Source organism: Meriones unguiculatus, chromosome X (genome assembly GCF_030254825.1).
Source record: "Meriones unguiculatus strain TT.TT164.6M chromosome X, Bangor_MerUng_6.1, whole genome shotgun sequence".
Lineage (NCBI taxonomy): Eukaryota > Metazoa > Chordata > Mammalia > Rodentia > Muridae > Meriones > Meriones unguiculatus.
Window position 1 is genome coordinate 70,925,875 of NC_083369.1, and position 20,088 is coordinate 70,945,962.

Here is a 20,088-nt window from a genome sequence, read left to right on the forward strand (position 1 = left end):
TGTCCCACAGGTTTGGGTATGTTGTGTCTTCATTTTCATTGAGTTCTAGGAAGATTTTAATTTCTTTCTTTATTCCTTCCCTGACCCAGCTGTCTTTTAGTAGCAAGTTGTTCAGTTTCCATGTATGTGTAGGCTTTTGCTATTTCTGTTGTTATTGAGGTCCAGCTTTATTCCATCGTGATCAGACAGGATACAAGGGATTATTTCAATCTTCTTGTATCTGTTGAGGCTTGCTTTGTGACCAGCTATATGGTCTATTTTGGAGAAGGTTCCATGAGGTGCTGAGAAGAAGGTAAATTCTTTTGTGTTTGGGTGTAAAGTTCTGTAAATGTCTGTTAAGGTCCATTTGATTCATGACTTCTGTTAGAGATATTGTTTCTTTGTTTAATTTCTGTTTAGTTGACCTGTTCTTTGTTGAGGGTGGGGTGTTGAAGTCTCCCACTATTAATGTGTGGGGATCTATGTGTGGTTTAAGTTTTATCAATGTTTCTTTCACAAATGTGTGTACCCTTGTATTTGGGGCATAGATGTTCAGGATTGTGATGTCTTCTTGGTGGAATTTTCCCTTGATGAGTATGAAGTGTCCTTCCCCATCTCTTTTGATTAATTTTGGTTGAAAGTCTATTTTATCAGATATTAGAATGGCTACTCCTGATTGTTTCTTGTGTCCATTTGCTTGGAAAGACATCTTCCATCCCTTTACCCTCAGGTAATGTCTATCTTTGTGACTTAGGTGTGTTTCTTGTATACAACAGATTGCTGGGTTTTGTTTACACATCCATTCTGTTAGTCTGTGTCTTTTTATTGGAGAATTAAGTCCATTGATATTGAGAGAGATTAATGACCAGTGGCTGCTAAATCCTTTGACTTTGATGTTGGCTGTGGTCATACGGTTGTGTGCTTGGTTGCTTTTTGTTTTACTGTAGTGGGGTTATTTATTTCCTGTGTTTTCTTGGATGTAGCTAGTTTTCTTGGGTTGTATTTTCCCTTCTAATGTCTTCTGTAATGCTGGATTTATTTGTAGGTATTGTTGAAATTTGTTTTTGTCATTGAATATCTTGTTTTCTCTGTCTATGAGGACTGAGAGTTTTGCTGGGTATAGTAAGCTGGGCTGACATCTTTGTTCTCTTACGGTCTGCATGATATCTGTCCAGGCCCTTCTGGCTTTCATAGTCTCTGTTGAAAAGTCAGGTGTGATTCTAATGGATTTGCCATTATATGTTACTTGCCCTTTTTCTCTTGCAGCTTTTAGTATTATCTCTTTGTTCTGTATACTTACAGTTTTGATTATTATGTGGTGGGAGGATTTTCTTTTCTGGTCTAATTTATTGGGTGTTCTATAAGCCTCTTGTATTCTTATTGGCCTCTCCTTTAACTTGGGGAAATTTTCTTCAATGATTTTGTTGAAGATATTTCCTGGGCCTTGGTGCAGGGAATCAATCTTCTTTTTCCTCTATTCCTATTATTCTTAGGTTTTGTCTTTTCATGTTTTCTTGAATTTCTTTGACGGTCTGTGTCAGGAATTTTTTAGACTTAACATTTTCTTTGACAGATACATCTATTTCTTCCATTGTATCTTCCACACCTGAGATTCTTTCTTCCATTTCTTGTAGCCTACTGGTTATGCTAAGCTCTGTAGTTCCTGCTTTCTTCCCTAAGTTCTTTCTCTCCACAATTTCTTCCATTTGTGTGTGTGTTTTTTTTTTTTAATTTTTCCAATTCTTTCTTCAGGTCTTGAGCTATTTTGTTGGTTTCCTTCCCCTGTCTGACTGTATTTTCATGTTTTTCCATCAATTCCTTCAGCTGTTTGTTTGAACAATCCACTGTTTCTTTTATTTCATTCAGTGATTTAAGCATTTCCTCTCTAAAGGCCACAGACTGTTTGGTTGCAGCTTCCTCTAATTCTTTTTGTATTTTATTTGTTTCATCTGTTATCTTCCTCATGAGCATAGATGTTAGGTCATCTCCTTGAATTTCAATTATGCTGGGATGTCTAGGGCTATTTGCCTCTGGACAACTGGGTTCTGGAGATGCCATATTGCTCTGGCTTTTGTTGGTTGAACTTTTACGCTGTCCTCTACCCATTGGTCTATCTTAGTTATTTGAACTTAGTTTCTGGTTGTTCCTGGAGTCTTGTAGTGGAGAGAATCCCTTTGGCAGGAAGATGTTTTTTCCTGAAGGAAGCCTTCTCAGCTTTTTGGGTATAGTCACTGGATGGCCGGTGTTTTTCAGGAGTTGCTACAGCTCATCTCAGGCATAGAGACCTGGGTGGTAACTGTGGTCCTGATTAGTCAAGAGGGCTCTCCTCTCACCGGGAGAAGTCCTAGAGACAGCTGCCCTCCTTCTGGGTTTCTTGCTGTAAGTATAGTGATCAGCTGCTCTAACCTGTGTGTCCCGTGGTTTGGTCAGTTTTGTTAGGGATAACTGGTTGCCCCTTGGAGCAGTATCTGGGGGTTGATCTCAGGGTTCCCAGTCTTTTGTAGGTCTGAGGTTGGGGCTCTGTGCCCCAGAACCCAAGAGGTAATCTGTGGCGAGTGAGTACTGCTCTCCTGGTAACAGCAGGTTATCTGGGGTACAGCAGTTCCCTGGGTTGGGCCAGTCTGTGGGACCTTTTCCGGGGATATACTGGGTTGCCTAAGTCAGTCCCCTTTGCTTTGTTCCTTGTGAGAGTTTCTCCAGACAGTGACTCTAATACTCTGGTGTCTTCTGTCTGTAAGGAGTAGTTGGTTCAAAGCAGGCCTCTGGGCTGGCGGAGCGTGCGTCTGCCTGCTATTCTGCGGGGGCTGGGTTCCCAATATCTCTGTGCTCCCTGCTTGGGCCCGGCTATGATGGCTGGGCGTACTCCCCTGTTTGAGATATGCAGTCTGTTAAACTTTCCCCAGGCACAGCCTAGGTGACCCCAGCAGCATGGTTTCTTCCTTCCCTGTGGGGCCCTCTCCGGGCATGGGTTCCCAGTCCCTGTTGCACTGGGGCGTGCAGCTTGTCTGTACTGGTGAGCTGGGCGAGCAGCTCTCAGCGTGGCGGGAGATCAGTTGCTATGGTGGCGGGTACCCGAGGTCTGCGGGACCTTCCAAGGAAAGACTGCGGGACCCGTGATCAGACTTGCAACTTTGTTTCCCCGTGAGGTTTTCTTGAGACTGGGACTCCCAGTCTCAGGCACCCTTGTGCCCATGGATCAGCCTGGGAAAGTGATCAGGACAAGCAGGCTTGTGGCTCCAACACGGGGACCCAAAGCCTGCATTACCCAGGATTTCTTCCCGGTTCTGGCTGGGCAGCCGAATGTGGACCCGACTGATTCCCACGCTGTGGGAGCCTCCCCTCACCTGGGAAACACGATTGCTGTAGTTTCAGGGCCCAGAGTTCAGTCTCCTGGTCGCTGCTTGGTGAGTGCTGTCCTGCTTCTCAGACGCAGTGCTTTCCTGGCGCCGCTATCTTGGCTCCCCTGGGTAGAGTCTTTAAGAAACTTTCTGTCCTTTTTTCCTGTTTTCTGTCTCTGCTGTCCATCGCGTTTGTCTTTCTGAATGAGGATTCATCATTTTACTCAGGGCCCTCCTTCTTGCTTAGCTTTTTCAGCTGTACCAATTTTAGTGTGTTTATCCTATATTATATGTTTAATATTCACTTATAAGTGAATATATACCATGTGTGTCTTTCTGCTTCTGAGATGCCTCATGCAGGATGATCTTTTCTAGTTCCCACTATTTGCCTGCAAATTTCTTAATTTCCTTGTTTTTAATTGCTGAGTAGTATTCCATTGTGTTAATGTACCACAATTTCTGTATCCATCCCTCAACTTAGGGACATCTGGGATGTTTCCAGATTTTGACTATTATGAATAAAGCTGCTAAGAACATGGTTGAGCAAATGTCCTTGTTGTATACTGGAACATATTTTAGATATATGGCTAGGAGTGGTATAGCTGGATCTTGAGGTAGCACTATTTGTAATTTTCTTAGAAAGTGCCAGATTGATTTCCGAAGTGTTGTACAAGTTTACATTCCAACAGCAGTGGAATAAGGTTCCTCTTTTCACATCCTCTCTAGCATGTACTGTCACTTAAGTTTTGATCTTAGCCATTGTGATGGGTATATGGTGAAATCTCAGGGTCGTTTTGATTTGCATTTCCCTGATGACTAAGGATGTTGAGCATTTAGGTGTTTCTCTACCATTCGATATTCATCTATTCAGAATTCTCTGTTTTGCTCTGTACTCCCTTTTTAATTGGATTACTCAGTGTGTAGATTTTTAACCTCTTGTGTTTTTTATATATTCCGGATATTAGCCCTTTGTCAGATATAGGATGAGTGAAGATCCTTACCCAATCTTTAGGCTGTCGTTTTATTCTGACAACAGTGTCTTTGTTTTACAAAAGCTTTTCAGTTTTACTCCCATTAATGACTATTGATCTTAGAGTCTGTGTTGTTGGTGCTCAGTTCAGGAAGTTGTCTCCTATACCAATGAGTTCAAGGATCTTCCCCACTTTTTCTTCTAACAGGTTTAGTGTGTCTAGTTTTATGTTGAAGTCTTTGATCCACTTGGACTTTATTTTTGTGCAGGGTGATATATACAGATCTATTTGCATTTTTCTACATGTAGACATCCAATTAGACCAGCACCATTTGTTGAGGATACTATCTTTTTTTCCAAATGTATGATTTTGGCTTCTTTGTCAAATATCCAGTATCCATAATTTCGTAGGTTTATTTCTGGGTCTTCTATTCGATTCCATTGATTCACCATTCTGCTTCTATGCCAGTTCCATGCAGTTTTTATTACTAGTGCTCTGTAGTAGAGCTTGAGATCGGGAATGGAGGTAACTACATACTCTCTGTTGTTATACAGGATTGTCTTAGCAATTTTGAGGTTTTTTTGTTGTTGTTTTATTTTGTTTTCTTTTTCCATATGAAGTTGAGAAGTGTTCTTTCAAGGTCTGTAAAGAATTATATTGCTATTTTGATGGGAATTGCACTGAATCTTTACATTTCTTTCGGCAGGATGGCGATTTTCACTATGTTTATTCTACCTACCCATGAGCATGGGAGATCAATCCATCTTCTGACAACTTCTTCAGTTCCTTTCCTCAAAGACTTGAAGTCTTTTTCAAGTAGTTTTTTTACCTCTTTGATTTGAGTCACACCAACATACTTTATATTTTTAGTAGCTATTGTGATGGGTGTAGTATCCCTAATTTATTTCTCAGCCCTTTTTTCTTTAGTTATACAGCAGGGCTACCAATTTTTTTTTTTTGAGTTATTTTTTTTATCCAGCCACACTGCTGAAGGTGTTAATCAGCTGAAGGAGTTCTTTGGTTGAATTTTCAGGGCCAATCATGTATACTATCATATCATCTGCAAAAGGTAATACTTTGACTTCTTCCTTTCCAATTCGTATCCCCTTGGTCTCCTTTAGTTGTTAGCGCTAACTAGGACTTCCTTTCCAATTCGTATCCCCTTGGTCTCCTTTAGTTGTTAGCGCTAACTAGGACTTCAAGTACTATATTTAAGTTAAGTGATATGCAGAGAGTGTCAGCCTTGCCTTGTCCCTTGTTTCAATATGATTGATTTAAGTTTCTCTCCATTTAGTTTTATGTTAGCTATAGGATTGCTGTATATTGTGTTTACAGTATTTAGGTATGTGTATTGTATCCCTGATCTCTCCAAGACATTAAACAAAAATAGGTGTTGGATTTTGTCAAATGTTTGTTTATTTATTTATTTTTTTGTCATCTAAGGAAATGATCATGTAGTTTTTCTTCTTCAGTTTGCTTATAGGGTGGATTACACAGAAGAATTTTGTATATTGAACCATCCATGCATGCCTGGAATGAAGCCTACTTGGTCATGGAAGATGATATCTTTTATGTGTTCTTAGATTAAGTTTGCAAATATTTTATTGAGTAATTTTGCCTCAATATTCATAAGGGAGATAGGTCTGAAGTTCAATTTTGGGGGGTTGGGTCTTTGTTTATCAAGGTATCTTTGTGTATCCTTTAGGTATCAAAGTGACTGTGGCTTCACTGAATGAGTTTGGTAATGTTCCTTCTGTTTTTATTTTCTGAAAGGGTTTGAAGAGAATTAGAGTTAGCTATTCTTTGAAGGTCTGGTAGAATTCTGCTCTGAAACCATTTTGCACTGTTCTTTTTTTTGGGGGGGAAGCAAGACTTTTTTTCATTTTTAATTTTTGTAATTAATTACAGTTTATTCACTTTGTATCCCAGCTGTAGTCTCCTCCCTCATCCTCACACTATACCACCCTCTGCCCCTCTTCTTCTCCTATGCCCCTCCCCCAGCCCAATGATCGGGAGGTCCTCCTCCCCTTCCATCTGACCCTAGCCTTTCAGGTCTCATCAGGATTGGCTGCATTGTCTTCATCTGTGGAATGGTAAGGCTGCTCTCACCACAGGTAGAGGTGATCCAGTAGCCAGCCCCTGAGTTCGTGTCTAAAATAGTCTCTCTTACCATTACTAGGTAACCCTCTTGGACACTGAGCTGCCATGGGCTACATCTGTGCAGGGGTTCTAAGTTATCTTCATGCATGGTCTTTGTTTGGAGTATCAGTCTCTGAAAAGACCCCTGTGCCCAGATTTTTGGTTCTGTTGCTTTCTTTGTGGAGTTTCTGTCCTTCTTCCACTTCTTTAATAAGATTCTCTGTACTCTGCACAAATTTTGGTTATGAGCCTCAGCATCTGCTTTGATACCCTGCTGGGTAGAGTCTTTCAGAGGCCCTCTGTCATAGGCTTCTGTCCTGTTCCCTGTTTTCTCCCTCTTCTGATGTCTATCCAGTTTGCCTTTCTAAATGAATATTGAGCATCTTACCCAGTGCCCTTTTTCTTGATTAAGTTCTTTTAAGTGTACAGATCTTAGTATGATAATCCTATATTATATCTCTAATACCAACTTATAAGAGAATATATACCATGTGTGTCTTTCTGCTTCTGGGATATCTCACTCAGGATGATCTTTTCTAGTTCCTACCATTTGCCTGCAAATTTCATGATTTCCTTGTTTTTAATTGTTGAGTAGTATTCCATTGTGTAAATGCACCACAATTTCTGTATCCATTACTCAACTCAGGGTCATTTGGGTTGTTTCCAGATCCTGGCAATTACAAATAAAGCTGCTACAAATATGGTTGTGCAAATGTCCTTGTTGTAATCAGCATATTTTGGATAAATGCCTAAGAAAGCTGAAGCTAGATCATGAGGTAGCACTATTCTTAATTGTCTGAGAAAGCACCAGATTGACTTCTAAAGTAGTTGTACAACATTACATTCCCAACTGCAATGGAGTAAGGTTCTTCTTTCTCCACATCCTCTCCAGCATGTGTTGTCACTTGAGTTTTTCATCTTAGCTGTTGTGATGGGTGTAAAGTGAAATCTTTGGGTGGTTTTGATTTCCATTTCCATGCTGAGTAAGGATATTTAGCATTTCTTTAAGTGTTTCTCTATTAAGAATTCTCTCTTTTTCCCTGTACCCATTTTTGAGTTGGATTAATTGATCTGTTGACATTTAACTTAAGTTCTTTATACATTCAGGATATTAGCTCTCTGTCAGATATAGCTTGGTGAAGATCCTTTCCCAAGCTCTAGGCTGTTGATTTGTTCTGACAACAGTGTCCTTTGCTTTACAGAAGTTTTCAGTTTCATGAGGTCTCATGTATTGATTGTTGCTCTTAGAGCCTGTGCTGTTGGTGTTCTGTTCAGGAAGTTGTCTCCTGTGCTAATGAGTTCCAGGCTCTTCTCCACTTTTCCTTCTAATGGGTTTAGTGTCTCTGGTTTTATATTGAGGTCTTTAATTCACTTAGACTTTAGTTTTGTGTAGGGTGATAAGTATGATCTTTTTGTAGACATCCAGTTAGACCAGCTACATTTGTTGAAGATGCTATCTTTTCTCCATTGTATGGTTTTGGCGTCTTTGTAAAAAAATCAGGTGTCCATAAGTGTGTGGGTTTATTTCTGGGTCTTCTATTTGAATCCATTGATCCACCATTTTGTTTCTATGCCAGTACCATGCAGTTTTTATTACTGTCGCTCTATGGTACAGCTTCAGATCAGGGATGGTGATACCTCCTGAAGATCTTTTATTGTAAAGGGTTGTTTTAGCGATTCTCATTTCTTGTTATTCAAAAATGAAGTTGACATTTTTCTTTCAAGGTCTATAAAGAATTGTATTGGTAATTTGATGGGGATTGCATTGAATCTGTAAATTGCCCCTGTTAAAATGGCCATTTTTACTATGTTAATCCTGCCAATCCATGAACATGGGGAATCTTTCCATCTTCTGATATCTTCCTCTTTCTTCAGAGACTGAAAGATTTTTTTCCATACAAGTCTTTGGCTTGCTTGGTTAGAGTTACACAAAGGTACTTTATGTCCTTTGTGGCTATTGTGAAGTGTGTTGTTTCCCTAATTTCATTTTCAGTGCATTTGTCTTTTATATACAGGAGGGCTACTAATTTTTTTTTATTTGATTTTGTATCCAGCCACTTGGCCTAAGGTTTTATCAGTGAAGTAGTTCCCTGGTAGAATTTTTGGGGTCAGTCAGGTATACTATCGTATTATCTGCAAATAGTGATACTTTTTGTAGTTTTCCTTTCAGAACTGAATCCCCTTGATCTCTTTGTCTTATTGCTCTAGCAAGGACTTCAAGTACTATGTTGAAGAGGTGTGGAGAGAGTGGGCAGCCTTGCCTTTTCCCAGATTTCAGTGGGACTGATTTAAGTTTCACTCCATTTGGTTTGATGTTGGCTATAGGCTTGCTTTATATTGCCTTTACTATGTTTAGGTAAGTGCCTTGTATCCAGGATCTCTCCAGGACTTTAAACATAAATGATTGTTGGATATTATCAAATGTTTTTTCAGCATCTAAAGAGATTACCGTGTGTTTTATTTTCTTTCAGTTTGTTTATATGGTGGATTTCCTTCATGGGTTTCTGTATATTGCACTACCCCTCATATCTGGGATGAAGCCTACTTGGTCATATTGGATGATATCTTTGATGTGTTCTTGGATTTGGTTTGCGAGTATTTCACTGAGTATTTTTTGCATCAATGCTCATAAGAGAGATTGGTCTGAAATTTTCTTTCTTTGTTAAGTCTTTGTGAGATTTGTGTATCAAAGTGATTGTGGCTTCATAGAATGAGTTTGGTAATCTTACTGTTTATATTTTGTGGAATAGTGAAGAGAATTGGTGTCAGCTCTTCTTTGAAAGTGTGGTAGAATTCTACACTGAAATCATCTGGCCCTAGGTTTTCCTTTTGGGTGGGAGATTTTTGATGATAGCTTCTACTTCCTTGGGAGATATAAGACTATGTAATCTATTTACCTCATCTTGGTTTATCTTTGCTAAATGGAATATACCAAAAATATTGTCCATTTCATTCAGATTTTCAAATATTGTGACATATAGGCTTTTGTAGTAAGAGTTAATCATTGTTTGGATTTCCCCAGTGTCTGTCCTTATGTCCCCATTTTCGTATTTCTGTATTTGATATCATAAACTTGACGAGTGAATTTATTTGGTTATAAACCAGTTATTGCTGGCCTCTCATGAATTTTCTTGATTAATGCAAAATACAAATAGGACTCTCTATGTAGGTTCATATTGCTTCAATTTGAAGAAAAATTAGAAAAGAATAAAATATGTTTATGTTATACAAATTCTTGAAATTTTTTATTTTTTCATTTTACTACATGATGAAAGTTTTGATTTTTATAATTGTAAGTTAATTTAAAATTGTATATGTTTTTCTAATGATTTACAAATCTCAAAGATCTATTTTAACTTGCTTCTCAAAACATTGATTTTAAGCTCTGTGTACACTAATAGGAACATGTGGTAATGTCACACATTACTAGACTCTAGATGAGAAATTTTCACAAAAATGGATAGTTTTGTGCCTATAGATAAGTGAAAAAATTGTTCTAGCCATTTCGTATTACTTCCATATAACATCTTTTCCTATTCGTTAAATGAAGTAATGATTTTCTTATCATTAAATAGGTGCATTTGAGTTTATTTAATTTTTTGATATGCAAGTTATTTGCAATTTTAACTAATTTTTTTAATCTTTTCTCTCCTCAGGGAATGAATCCAGTCTGTTAATTTTCCAATTCTCAGTTTGAACATCTTGTTGCTTAAGACTAAAGCAATCATGGTGAACCTGAGCAATGCGGTGCACACAGTCTTGTAAGAATTTGTTACTTGTTTTAATAAAAACAGTAAAGTTACTTTCATGCTTCTTTACTTAGTAATATAAAAATGTTTATATAAAACCAGGCTCTATTTAACCAGCATCAAAAAAAGATTAATATTTTCTATTTAAAGATACCACATTGAGAATAAAAATAATCTGTCATCTAATTAAATTTTAAAACTCATTTACTGGAATGATAATAGCCTCAGTTCAAATTCCATTTTTTATGGTTGATTTTATCATGGGTAAAGCTTACAGAGTTTAATACCTTTTCTCTCTTTTATGAACTAAACAATTAAGAAAATCAAATGGCTGACTATTGTGGTGCTGCATACCTATAAAACTGACACCAAGGTGATTGAGACAGAATAGTTACAAGATTTAGGTCAACTTAGGATAGATGCTGAACTGGAGAAAAAGAGAGAAGGCAAAGAGAGTTTTTATTATTATTATTACAATCAACTGATTCTGTAAAGAACATTAGAGGATGCTAGAGATCAGAAGGTAGGGATAGTGGTTGCAACTGGCTGGGGAAGAACATGGTGATCCTAGAATATATGAATTCAATAGATTGGAATGTAAAGAGTAGATAAAGAATCAGATGCAAGAACAAAGTCACTGTAAATCTTATCTAACCCAAACCACTATTCTGGAGTAGAATATATAAACCCTGAGCAGTATAACTTAGAAGTCCTATATCACTTTGCTCCTATACAATACCTGAAATAATAGATAGATAGATAGATAGATAGATAGATACAGACAGACATATAGATAGATAGATAGATAGATAGATAGATAGATAGATAGATAGGCAAACATAAACAGATCTCATCCAGAAAATAGCCAGAAAAAAATAGTTTTCAAACAGGAAATTTTGAACATGATTGTTTTCTTATTTTTATCAGGGAAGATGAATGGGTTGGTTTTGTTAGACACACCCTAGAAGCTCACATCTTTAGAGAACATTTGTGTGTATAACATAAATAAATCTAATCACTATAAGGGAAGTTAATTTGAAATTTACAAAAGTAAAACATACACATCTCTTTTGTCTTAGATTGGCACTTAGCCTGAAATGCTTACTGGTAGAATCCGTCTAAGGACCGATATAAAAATATGTATTGAAAATGCTTTAAGAAATTTAATTCCTACCTCTGTCCATGGGAATCATTTGCACACATTACTCTTAAGCCTAGAGTAAGTTCTAGAAAACTAAGACACAAATAAGGTAAGCAGTGGAGAGCATAAAAGTTTTTAAAGCACAAGGCAAGAAACTGTAAACTAGCAGAAAGTCACTTTTTGAATAAGAGAGCTTGGAAATACTTCAAAAAAGTGTGTGTGTATTGTTATCACAGCATCTTTCAAAATACATTCATAAAATTGCTCTGATAATAATTTATACTTTTTAAACTTTAGAATAAGACAAATCAACTTCCAATTATATTGTCTGGTCACCAGATCCTTTAAGAAAATTTTCCATTATTTCTAAAACGTGTCTTAATGGTAATATTTTAAATTATTATTAATTAAATTATTTTAATTTGTGGATTATTATTAATTAAATTATTAATTAATTAAACTTGGTAATTTTAAAAATATAAAAATAAAACAGTACATCAGTCTCTGAAAGACAAATACCACATATTTTCTCTCATTTGTGGAGCCTTAACTTCATAGATTCACATAATCAAGTATGGATAGATGATATGAAAATAGAAGCAAAACTCTCTATGGAACTAAGGGGACAGGAAATAGGAGAGTAAGGGACATCTATTGCTTTATGGTAGGGAAACATACTTGAAGAACCTTATACTTATATGAAAATATTCTTAAGCTACATTTATATTATTTTATAATAAAATAAAATCTAAAAGAAAAAAATAATAAACTATTATACCAAGTCAAATAATTTTTTGTTTTGGGACTACAGTCAAACTTGAATATAGTCTGAAATCAGACCCTATGATGGCCCATTGCACAGTTACTCACTTGGATACATTGGCTTGAGAAAGTATTATAACCTTTTCTAACTGCATTCTTTTTTCAGCTACATAATGGGACTCAATCAGTACTGAATTCCTGTGAGGATCAAATGTAATTGTAAATATATATTGTTTAACTAAGTTCCTAATTTATAGAAATCACTCAGTAGAAGTTTAATGATAAAAACAAATGATGAGGATAGAGGTAGCTATCGTCACAATAGTGGGAGGAGAAGATAATGTGTAGTATAAATAATATACTGTATGTAAGCAAAGACTAAATTTCTTTTCTTTTCTTTTTAATTTTCAGTGTGCACCTAATCGGCCTATTGGTTTGGCAACTTGATATTTCCGTAAGTCCAGTAACAGCTATAGTAACTGACAGTTTTAATTCCTCCAATGGTGGACGCTTGTTTCAATTCCCGGACGGGGTACAAAACTGGCCAGCACTTTCAATCGTCGTGATAATAATCATGACAATAGGGGGCAACATTCTCGTTATCATGGCAGTAAGCATGGAGAAGAAATTGCACAATGCAACCAACTACTTCTTAATGTCCCTAGCCATTGCTGATATGTTGGTGGGACTACTTGTCATGCCCCTGTCTCTGCTTGCAATTCTTTATGGTGAGTACAGTTCTATTCATTTCTCTGTCTCAGATTGTTCCATAAATTTGTCTTAATCCTCGTTATATACATTTATGCAGTTAATAATTTATATATAGAATTTTAAAAACAAAGAATAAAAACAAAATTTAAGCAAGAAAAAATGATGGGGTATATTGATATTTATATAAAAAAACTGTAGCAGAGTTTTCAAAACATAAACCACCCATTTTATAATATATCAAAAGTATACATGAGTACTTTATTTCTCAATAACATTTATAAATGATGAATAACAATACGAAATAGGATGGTGGCTAAATGTTGTCCCCACCTGTATTTGGGTCAACGCACTTACCCATAAGTACCATCTCTAACACATAGTAGGAATCCCAAGCTTGTCTTCTTAAGAAATGTTTGTGAGTCACAGAGAATTGAACTCAGGGCTTCTAGATGAATTCTTAATGACTACTACACTCCCAGCATACTAATCTTTTATGTTGACAAACTAAGTAGTTGATACAAAAGAGACACTTAATACCAGCTGCTCTTCTTCTTTGTGTAGTCTATAATTCATACTTTATAAGGATACAAAGTATAAAAATTAATTTCAGAGCATATAAATGCAAGTTCATATGACAACCATGAAACTCAACTTCATGATTTCAGAGAGGCTTCATTTTTTTTTTAATTTCCTGCCCATCTCTTTGCTTTGTTCATTTTAACCTATGTTTTAGTTTTGTCTAGTACTTATGACTAAAAAAAAATCACACAAACTTCTGGTCAAGAATTCTGGATTTTCTTCCAGAGCACCTGGGTTCAGTTCCCAGCACCTAAATGGCAGCTCACAACTATTTGTGATTGCAGTCCCAGGGAATCTGATACTGTCTTTTGACCTCTGCACTCAGAAGAGTATGTATGTAGTGCACAGACATACACGTAGACAAAACACACATACACATAGAGACAAAATTAAAAGAAACCATTAAACAAAAAATTATTAATGCTTAATATAAAATAATGAATCAAGTTCATGTGCTCTTTCTGCCTCAGGTTCCCAAGTATCTGTTACCACAGGTGTCAACACTGTATTTGTCTCTCTATAAATATCTTAACTACAAAATTCAGGAGTACAGCTCAAATTTAATTATTAATGTATGGAAAGCCCAGTTTAAATTTAATTATTAATATACTGATCTTCTTGTAAAAGAGTAAAAGAGAGATGTCCAGCAAGTTCTCCAAAATACATAATGGAATAAAACAGAGAAAATATTAAAATAGTATCTAATCTAAAAATAATAAAAGAAGAATCATATGTCTAGAACATAATCTCTCATGACACTTAATTGGTTATACACTCCTAAATGTACAGAGGCAGCATCTAATCTTATCAGTTATTCTATAAGGCATTCTTAGGAAGTACGCTTTTTTTTTCTATTGTCACTGAGTTTTGATGACATGTTTACCTCAAAGCAATAGTATTTCACCTCTCACTGGATATTTTGTAATTTTCTCCTCCAACATTAATGAAGAAGGGTTCACAGCAATAGAGTGAAAGAGTACCTTCCAAGGTATAGTTTCTATTGTGAGCTCTACAATGCATGTTTTTTGGATAGATGAAAGGCACCTATAAGAAAAAAAAAATTATATGTAAAGGAGTAACAAAATTAAAAAGAACATTATTAGGAAGCCTGACATTGATCTAAAAACGTTAAATATTTTTGAAAAGATAATAGGAGAAAATTTCCCCAACATTAAGAAAGAGATTCCCATAAACATACAAGAGGCCAACAGAATACCAAGTTGACTAGACAAGAAAAGAAGCTCCTACCACGACATAATAATCAAAACACAAAATCTACAGAAAAAAAAAAACATTAAAAGCAGAAAGGTAAAAAGGCCAGTTAACATATGAACACAAACCTAATCAGAATCACACCAGACTTCTTAACAGAGACTATGAAAGCCAGAAGTGCCTGGGTGAATATTATGCAGAAACTAAGAGATCACAGATACCAACTCAGACTACATGATCCAGAACAACATTCAATCAACATAGATGGAGAAAACAAAATAGTCCATGACATAACTAAATTAAAACAATATGTAAGCGGTAATCCAGCACTAGAGAAGATACTAAAAGGAAAACTCCAACCCAACAAGATCAACTACAGCCAAGAAAACACAGGATAAAGACACCATCAAAACAAAAAAGCAAAAGAAAATAAGCACACAAACACAATTATTAACTCCACAATAAAGGGAACTAATATTCATTGGTCACTAATATCCAATAACATCAAGGGTCTCAACTATCCAATAAAAAGACACAGAATAAAAGAATGGTTGTGGAAACAGGATCCAACATTCTGCTGCAATTAAGGAACACACATCTACAATGAAGATAGATACTACCTTAGAGTAAAGGCCTGGAAAAATGTTTTCTAAGTAAACGCATGCAAAAATCAAGCTGGAGTACCAATCTTAATATCTAACAAAATAGACTTTCAACCAAAATTTAATCAAAAGAGAAGGAGAGGGACACTTCATTCTCATCAAAAGAAAAATTGAAGCTTAAATCACACATTGATCCCAACACCTTAGTATTGGGAGACTTCAGCATGCCACTCTCACCAAGGCGCAGATCATCTAAAGAGAAGCTAAATGGGGAAATAATGATAATTACAGAGATCCTAAATAAAATGAACCTAATAGATGTCTACAGAACCTTTCACCCAAACACAAAAGGGTATACCTTCTTCCCAGCAACTCATGGAACCTTCTCCCAAATTGAATATATATTCAGACACAAAGAAAGCCTCAACAGATACAAGAAGATTGAAATAATCCCTTGTATCCTATTAGACCACCATGGTCTAAAACTAAACCTCAACAATAACAGCAATAACAAAAAGCCTGCACACACATGTAAACTGAACAACTCTCTACTCAATGATACCTGGGTCAGGGAGGAAATAAAGAAAGAAATTAATGACTTCTTAGAATTTAATGAAAATGAAAGTACAACTTACCTTAACTTATGGGACAAAATGAAGGCAGTGCTAAAAGCACTAAGTGGCTTTATAAAGAAATTTGACGTATCTAATAAATCAACTTAATTGGACACCTGAAAACACACACACACAAAAAAAAAAAGGCAAACACACTCAAGAGGAGTAAATTGTTAGAAATAATCAAACTCAGGACTGAAATCAATAAATTAGAAACAAAACAATTCAAAGAATCTACCAAACAAAGAGCTGGTTCTTTGAGACAAACCCTTAGCCAAACTAACTAAAAGGCAGAGGGACACTATCCAAAATAACAAAATCAGAAAGGAAAGGAGGACATAACAACAGACACTTAGGAAAATCAAGGAATCATTAGGTCCTTTTTTAATAGCCTATATGCAACAAAATATGAAAATGATAATAAAATGGATAATTTTTGATAGATTCCATTTACCAAAGCTGAATCAAAATTAGGTAGATAAATTAAATAACGCCATAGCACCTAAGGAAATAGAAGCTCTCATTAAAAGTTTCCCAACCAAACAGAAGGACTTACAACAGAATCCTACCACACTTTTAAATAAGATCTACAGATACTGAGTTTGCTGTGATATTTTTGTCTCCTAGTAATATTAGAAACATCACACAAATGTCTCAACAACATGATTAACTAAAACAAGGACAATAACAATAGAAATGTCAAAGTGAATAGGGGAAAGTCCATGGGCCTCAGTCCCACATAAAGAACAACAGGCAAGTAAGGAATGCTGACAATTGGGAGAAATATAATTCAACAGTAAAGAGCACAGCAATTAGTTCTCCAATTTCAAACGATCAACCCTGAAAACATACAAACAGTTAGTATATACAGACTAAGAGGGTTATATTTATGAATGCATGTGAATATACATATGCAGATATGTATGTAATAAAAAAATAATGACAAATAATCCATGAATATGAAAGAGAACAAGGAAGGATATATGGGATTTTTGGATGGAGGAATGGGAAGGGGGGAATTATATAATTATAATATCATAAATAAAACTACAAAATATTTTTAACTGATATTAGTTTATTTTTTGAGTATTTTTTATTTCTAATATCTTAGATTTATATATTTATAATTATTATGTTGAACATTGATTATAGATACAAATGAAACTGAAAAGTATGACGGCAAATTATCTTGATGGGGAAAAGAAAAACAACTTTTAGAAGCAAATTCAAATTATATCAATAACAAAAGAAATATAATAGTATTTCTGTATTTATGGAATTTATCAATTAATTAATCACAATATGGAAAATATAATAAATATAAAATACAATTACATCTTAATAAACTATACTAATTTGAAGAGAAATCATTCATACCATCAGAGACATTTCATTTTCAGTTACAAATTTCAAGCACATTTTGATCCATAAATATAAAAAAAATACCTTTAAAGTTCTTGTTTTTATTTTGCAAGTACCTAAGCACACATGACGGTTTGCTACTTGGACTGTGAAAATCACTGCAATTTTCCTGTATGGTGCAAAGGACAAAGGAAATATCTATTTTATGTTTTAGAGCAAAATAGTTTTTCAACTGTCATTAGTTTAAAATAAAATATTTAGATTTGCCTTTGCTTTCTAGTAATGGCAAAATAAAAGTGGAAACATAAAATAAAAAATAAATACTAAGACTATCTTCTGGAGAAAAATATGATTACTTTAGAGGTAAGCAGACTAACAGATGAAGGAGGGGTATATTGGAGAGTTTGGAGAGGGGAAAATAAGGGGAGATGATGTAATTATATTACAATTGTCAAAATATAATGTGTAGAATTGGTGTTAGTACTTCTTTGAAGGTCTGGTAGAAAGGGGCAGGGTGGAGATGAGGGAGGGAGGGTGGGAGTGGGAGGGAATGAGGGAGTGAGATACAGCTGGGATACAGAGTTAATAAAATGTAACTGATAAGAAAAAAATAAAATTAAAAAATAAAACACTGGATTGGAAAGGCAGTTGAGAGGAACTGGGAGGAGAGGAAGGAGGGAGAACTGTGGTTGGGATGTAAAAAAAAATTTAAAAAAGAGGAAAAACATAAAATAAAACCTTACAAACACTGAAAAAATATAATGTGTAATAAAAATAACTGGGTAAAGGATGAAGTTTTGAGTTAATATACTATCAAGCAAATGGAGATATGTACAAAGAAGATGGGTATTAAGGACACAGAGTTGTAAACGCTTGCTGTTAGATTGCATATAAAGTAAGAAAAATAAATGTTTGAAATTATTGATACACACACAGCATGGATAACAGAGAAGGCTAAAGCTTTTACTCTGCTATTCATTCTACATTCCCATATAGGAAACAGAATGAGGACAATATTTAAGGAGAAGGATAATGAATATAGCTTTTTATTTAGGGTATTTTTTTTGTATGAAGTATAGAGCTTTATAAGAAATGCTATAGCTTGTTTCTTAGTAATATATTTTGAGTACTTCTCAGTTCTGTAATAATTAAATCAGTGTCTTATGTTGATTTACATTCAATTTATGTAAAAACAAAACTATTTTCAAGTAGGTACTCTAAAATATTTCTATATTTCCTTCTTTTTTCTCATTTATTTTTTTTTAACTTTACATCCTTGTAGCCCCTTCCCTGTTTCCCCCAGAGCCACATTCTCTCTTTCTCTCCTCTGCCCCTCCCAGTTTCTGAGAAAAAGGAGCTCCCTTTCCCATCCAACATAGCTCATCAAGTTGCATCAGGACTGAACATGTCCTCTTAACAGTTTTCAGACCCTTTCTTACATAAAATTCATCCTATATTAGTCTCTTAAATATCATGGCAAAATCTTTAATACAATCACAGATTGTAGGAAAAACTTTCACATAATCATTGCCAAAGCTATTCATCTCATGGTCAGCAATGTATCTGTTTTCATTGGTAAGACAGATATGGAGGTGGCATGTTGACTTTTCTCAACAAGATTTTGACAGAGCTTTCCAGTTCAACTCTGTGATCCACTCAACACATATTTAAAATTATTCAGGATTCTTGGATATGTGTGACTCACTGAAACTGGTTTCAGCCTTTCCTCCCTCCCTTTTCTCTGCCTTCCTTGTAATACTAGAAATGGAACTCAGAAAATGGGTAAATTCTATATCAGAAAACTATTATCTCTACTCTAGGCAGTGATTTTTTTTTAAATTTTAATCACAGGTCATTCACTTGTATCCCAACCATAGGCCCCTCCCCTTTCCCTCCGAATCCCACCCTCCCTCCCTCATCTCTTCTCTGCCCCTTTCCAAGTCCACTGATAGGGGATATCTTCCTCCCCTTCCATCTGACCCTAGCTTATCAAGTATCTTCAGGACTGGTTGCAATGTCCTTATCTGTGGCCTAGCAAGGCTGCTCCTCTCTCAGAGGGGAGGGTAAGCTCAATGAGCCAGTCACTGAGATCATGTCAGAAATAATCCCTTACTAGGAAACCTGCTTGGGTACTGAGATACCATGGGTTACATCTGAGCATTTTAGGTTATATCCATGCATGGACCTTGGTTGGAGAAACAGTCTCATAGAAGCCCTCTGTGCCCTGATATATTTAGTCCTTGTGGGGCTCCTGTCCCCTTTAGGTCATAATAACTCTCCCTTCTTTCATATGATTCCCTGCACTCTGCCAAAGGCTTGGTTATGAGTCTCAGCATCTGCTTTGATACACTGCTAGGTAGAGTCTTTCAGATGACCTCTGCCATAGGCTCTTGTCCTGGTACTTGTTTTCTCCTACTTCCAATGTCAATCCACTTTATCTTTCAAGGTGAGGATTGATCATCTTACCCCTGGTATTCGTTCTTATTTATCTTCTTTAGGTGTATAGATTTTAGTATGTTGATCTTATCTTACAAGTCTACTACCCACTTATAGGTGAGTATATAGCATGTGTGTCTTTTTGCTTCTAGGATACCTCACTCAAGATGATCTTTTCTAGATCCCACCATTTGCCTGAAATTTTCATGATTTCCTTGTTTTTAATTGCTGAATAGTATTCCATTGTGTAAATATTCTACAATTTCTGTATCCATTTCTCCGTTGATGGACATCTTGGTTGCTTCCAGGTTCTGGCTATAACAAATAAAGCTGCTACAAACATGGTTGTGAAAATGTCCTTGTTGTATACTTGAGCATTTTTCGGTATGTACTTAGGAGTGGTATAACTGGATCTTGAGGAAGCATTATTCTTGATTGTCTGAGAAAGCACCAGATTGATTTCCAAAGTGGTTGCACAAGTTTACATTCCCAC

At 35.8% G+C, this 20,088-nt stretch overlaps 1 protein-coding gene across 3 annotated transcripts in view; it reads left to right on the forward strand.

Moving 5' to 3' along the window:
* Htr2c (5-hydroxytryptamine receptor 2C) overlaps nucleotides 1-20,088 on the forward strand; it is a 377,148-nt gene that overhangs the window by 164,792 nt on the left and 192,268 nt on the right. For all 3 annotated transcript variants that reach the window (XM_060374493.1, XM_060374494.1, XM_060374495.1), the window contains exons 3-4: nucleotides 10,084-10,188; nucleotides 12,491-12,807. In XM_060374493.1, the coding sequence (XP_060230476.1) occupies nucleotides 10,154-10,188; nucleotides 12,491-12,807 (352 nt within the window). In that variant the 5' untranslated portion in view covers nucleotides 10,084-10,153. The remainder of the gene's footprint in view (nucleotides 1-10,083; nucleotides 10,189-12,490; nucleotides 12,808-20,088) is intronic.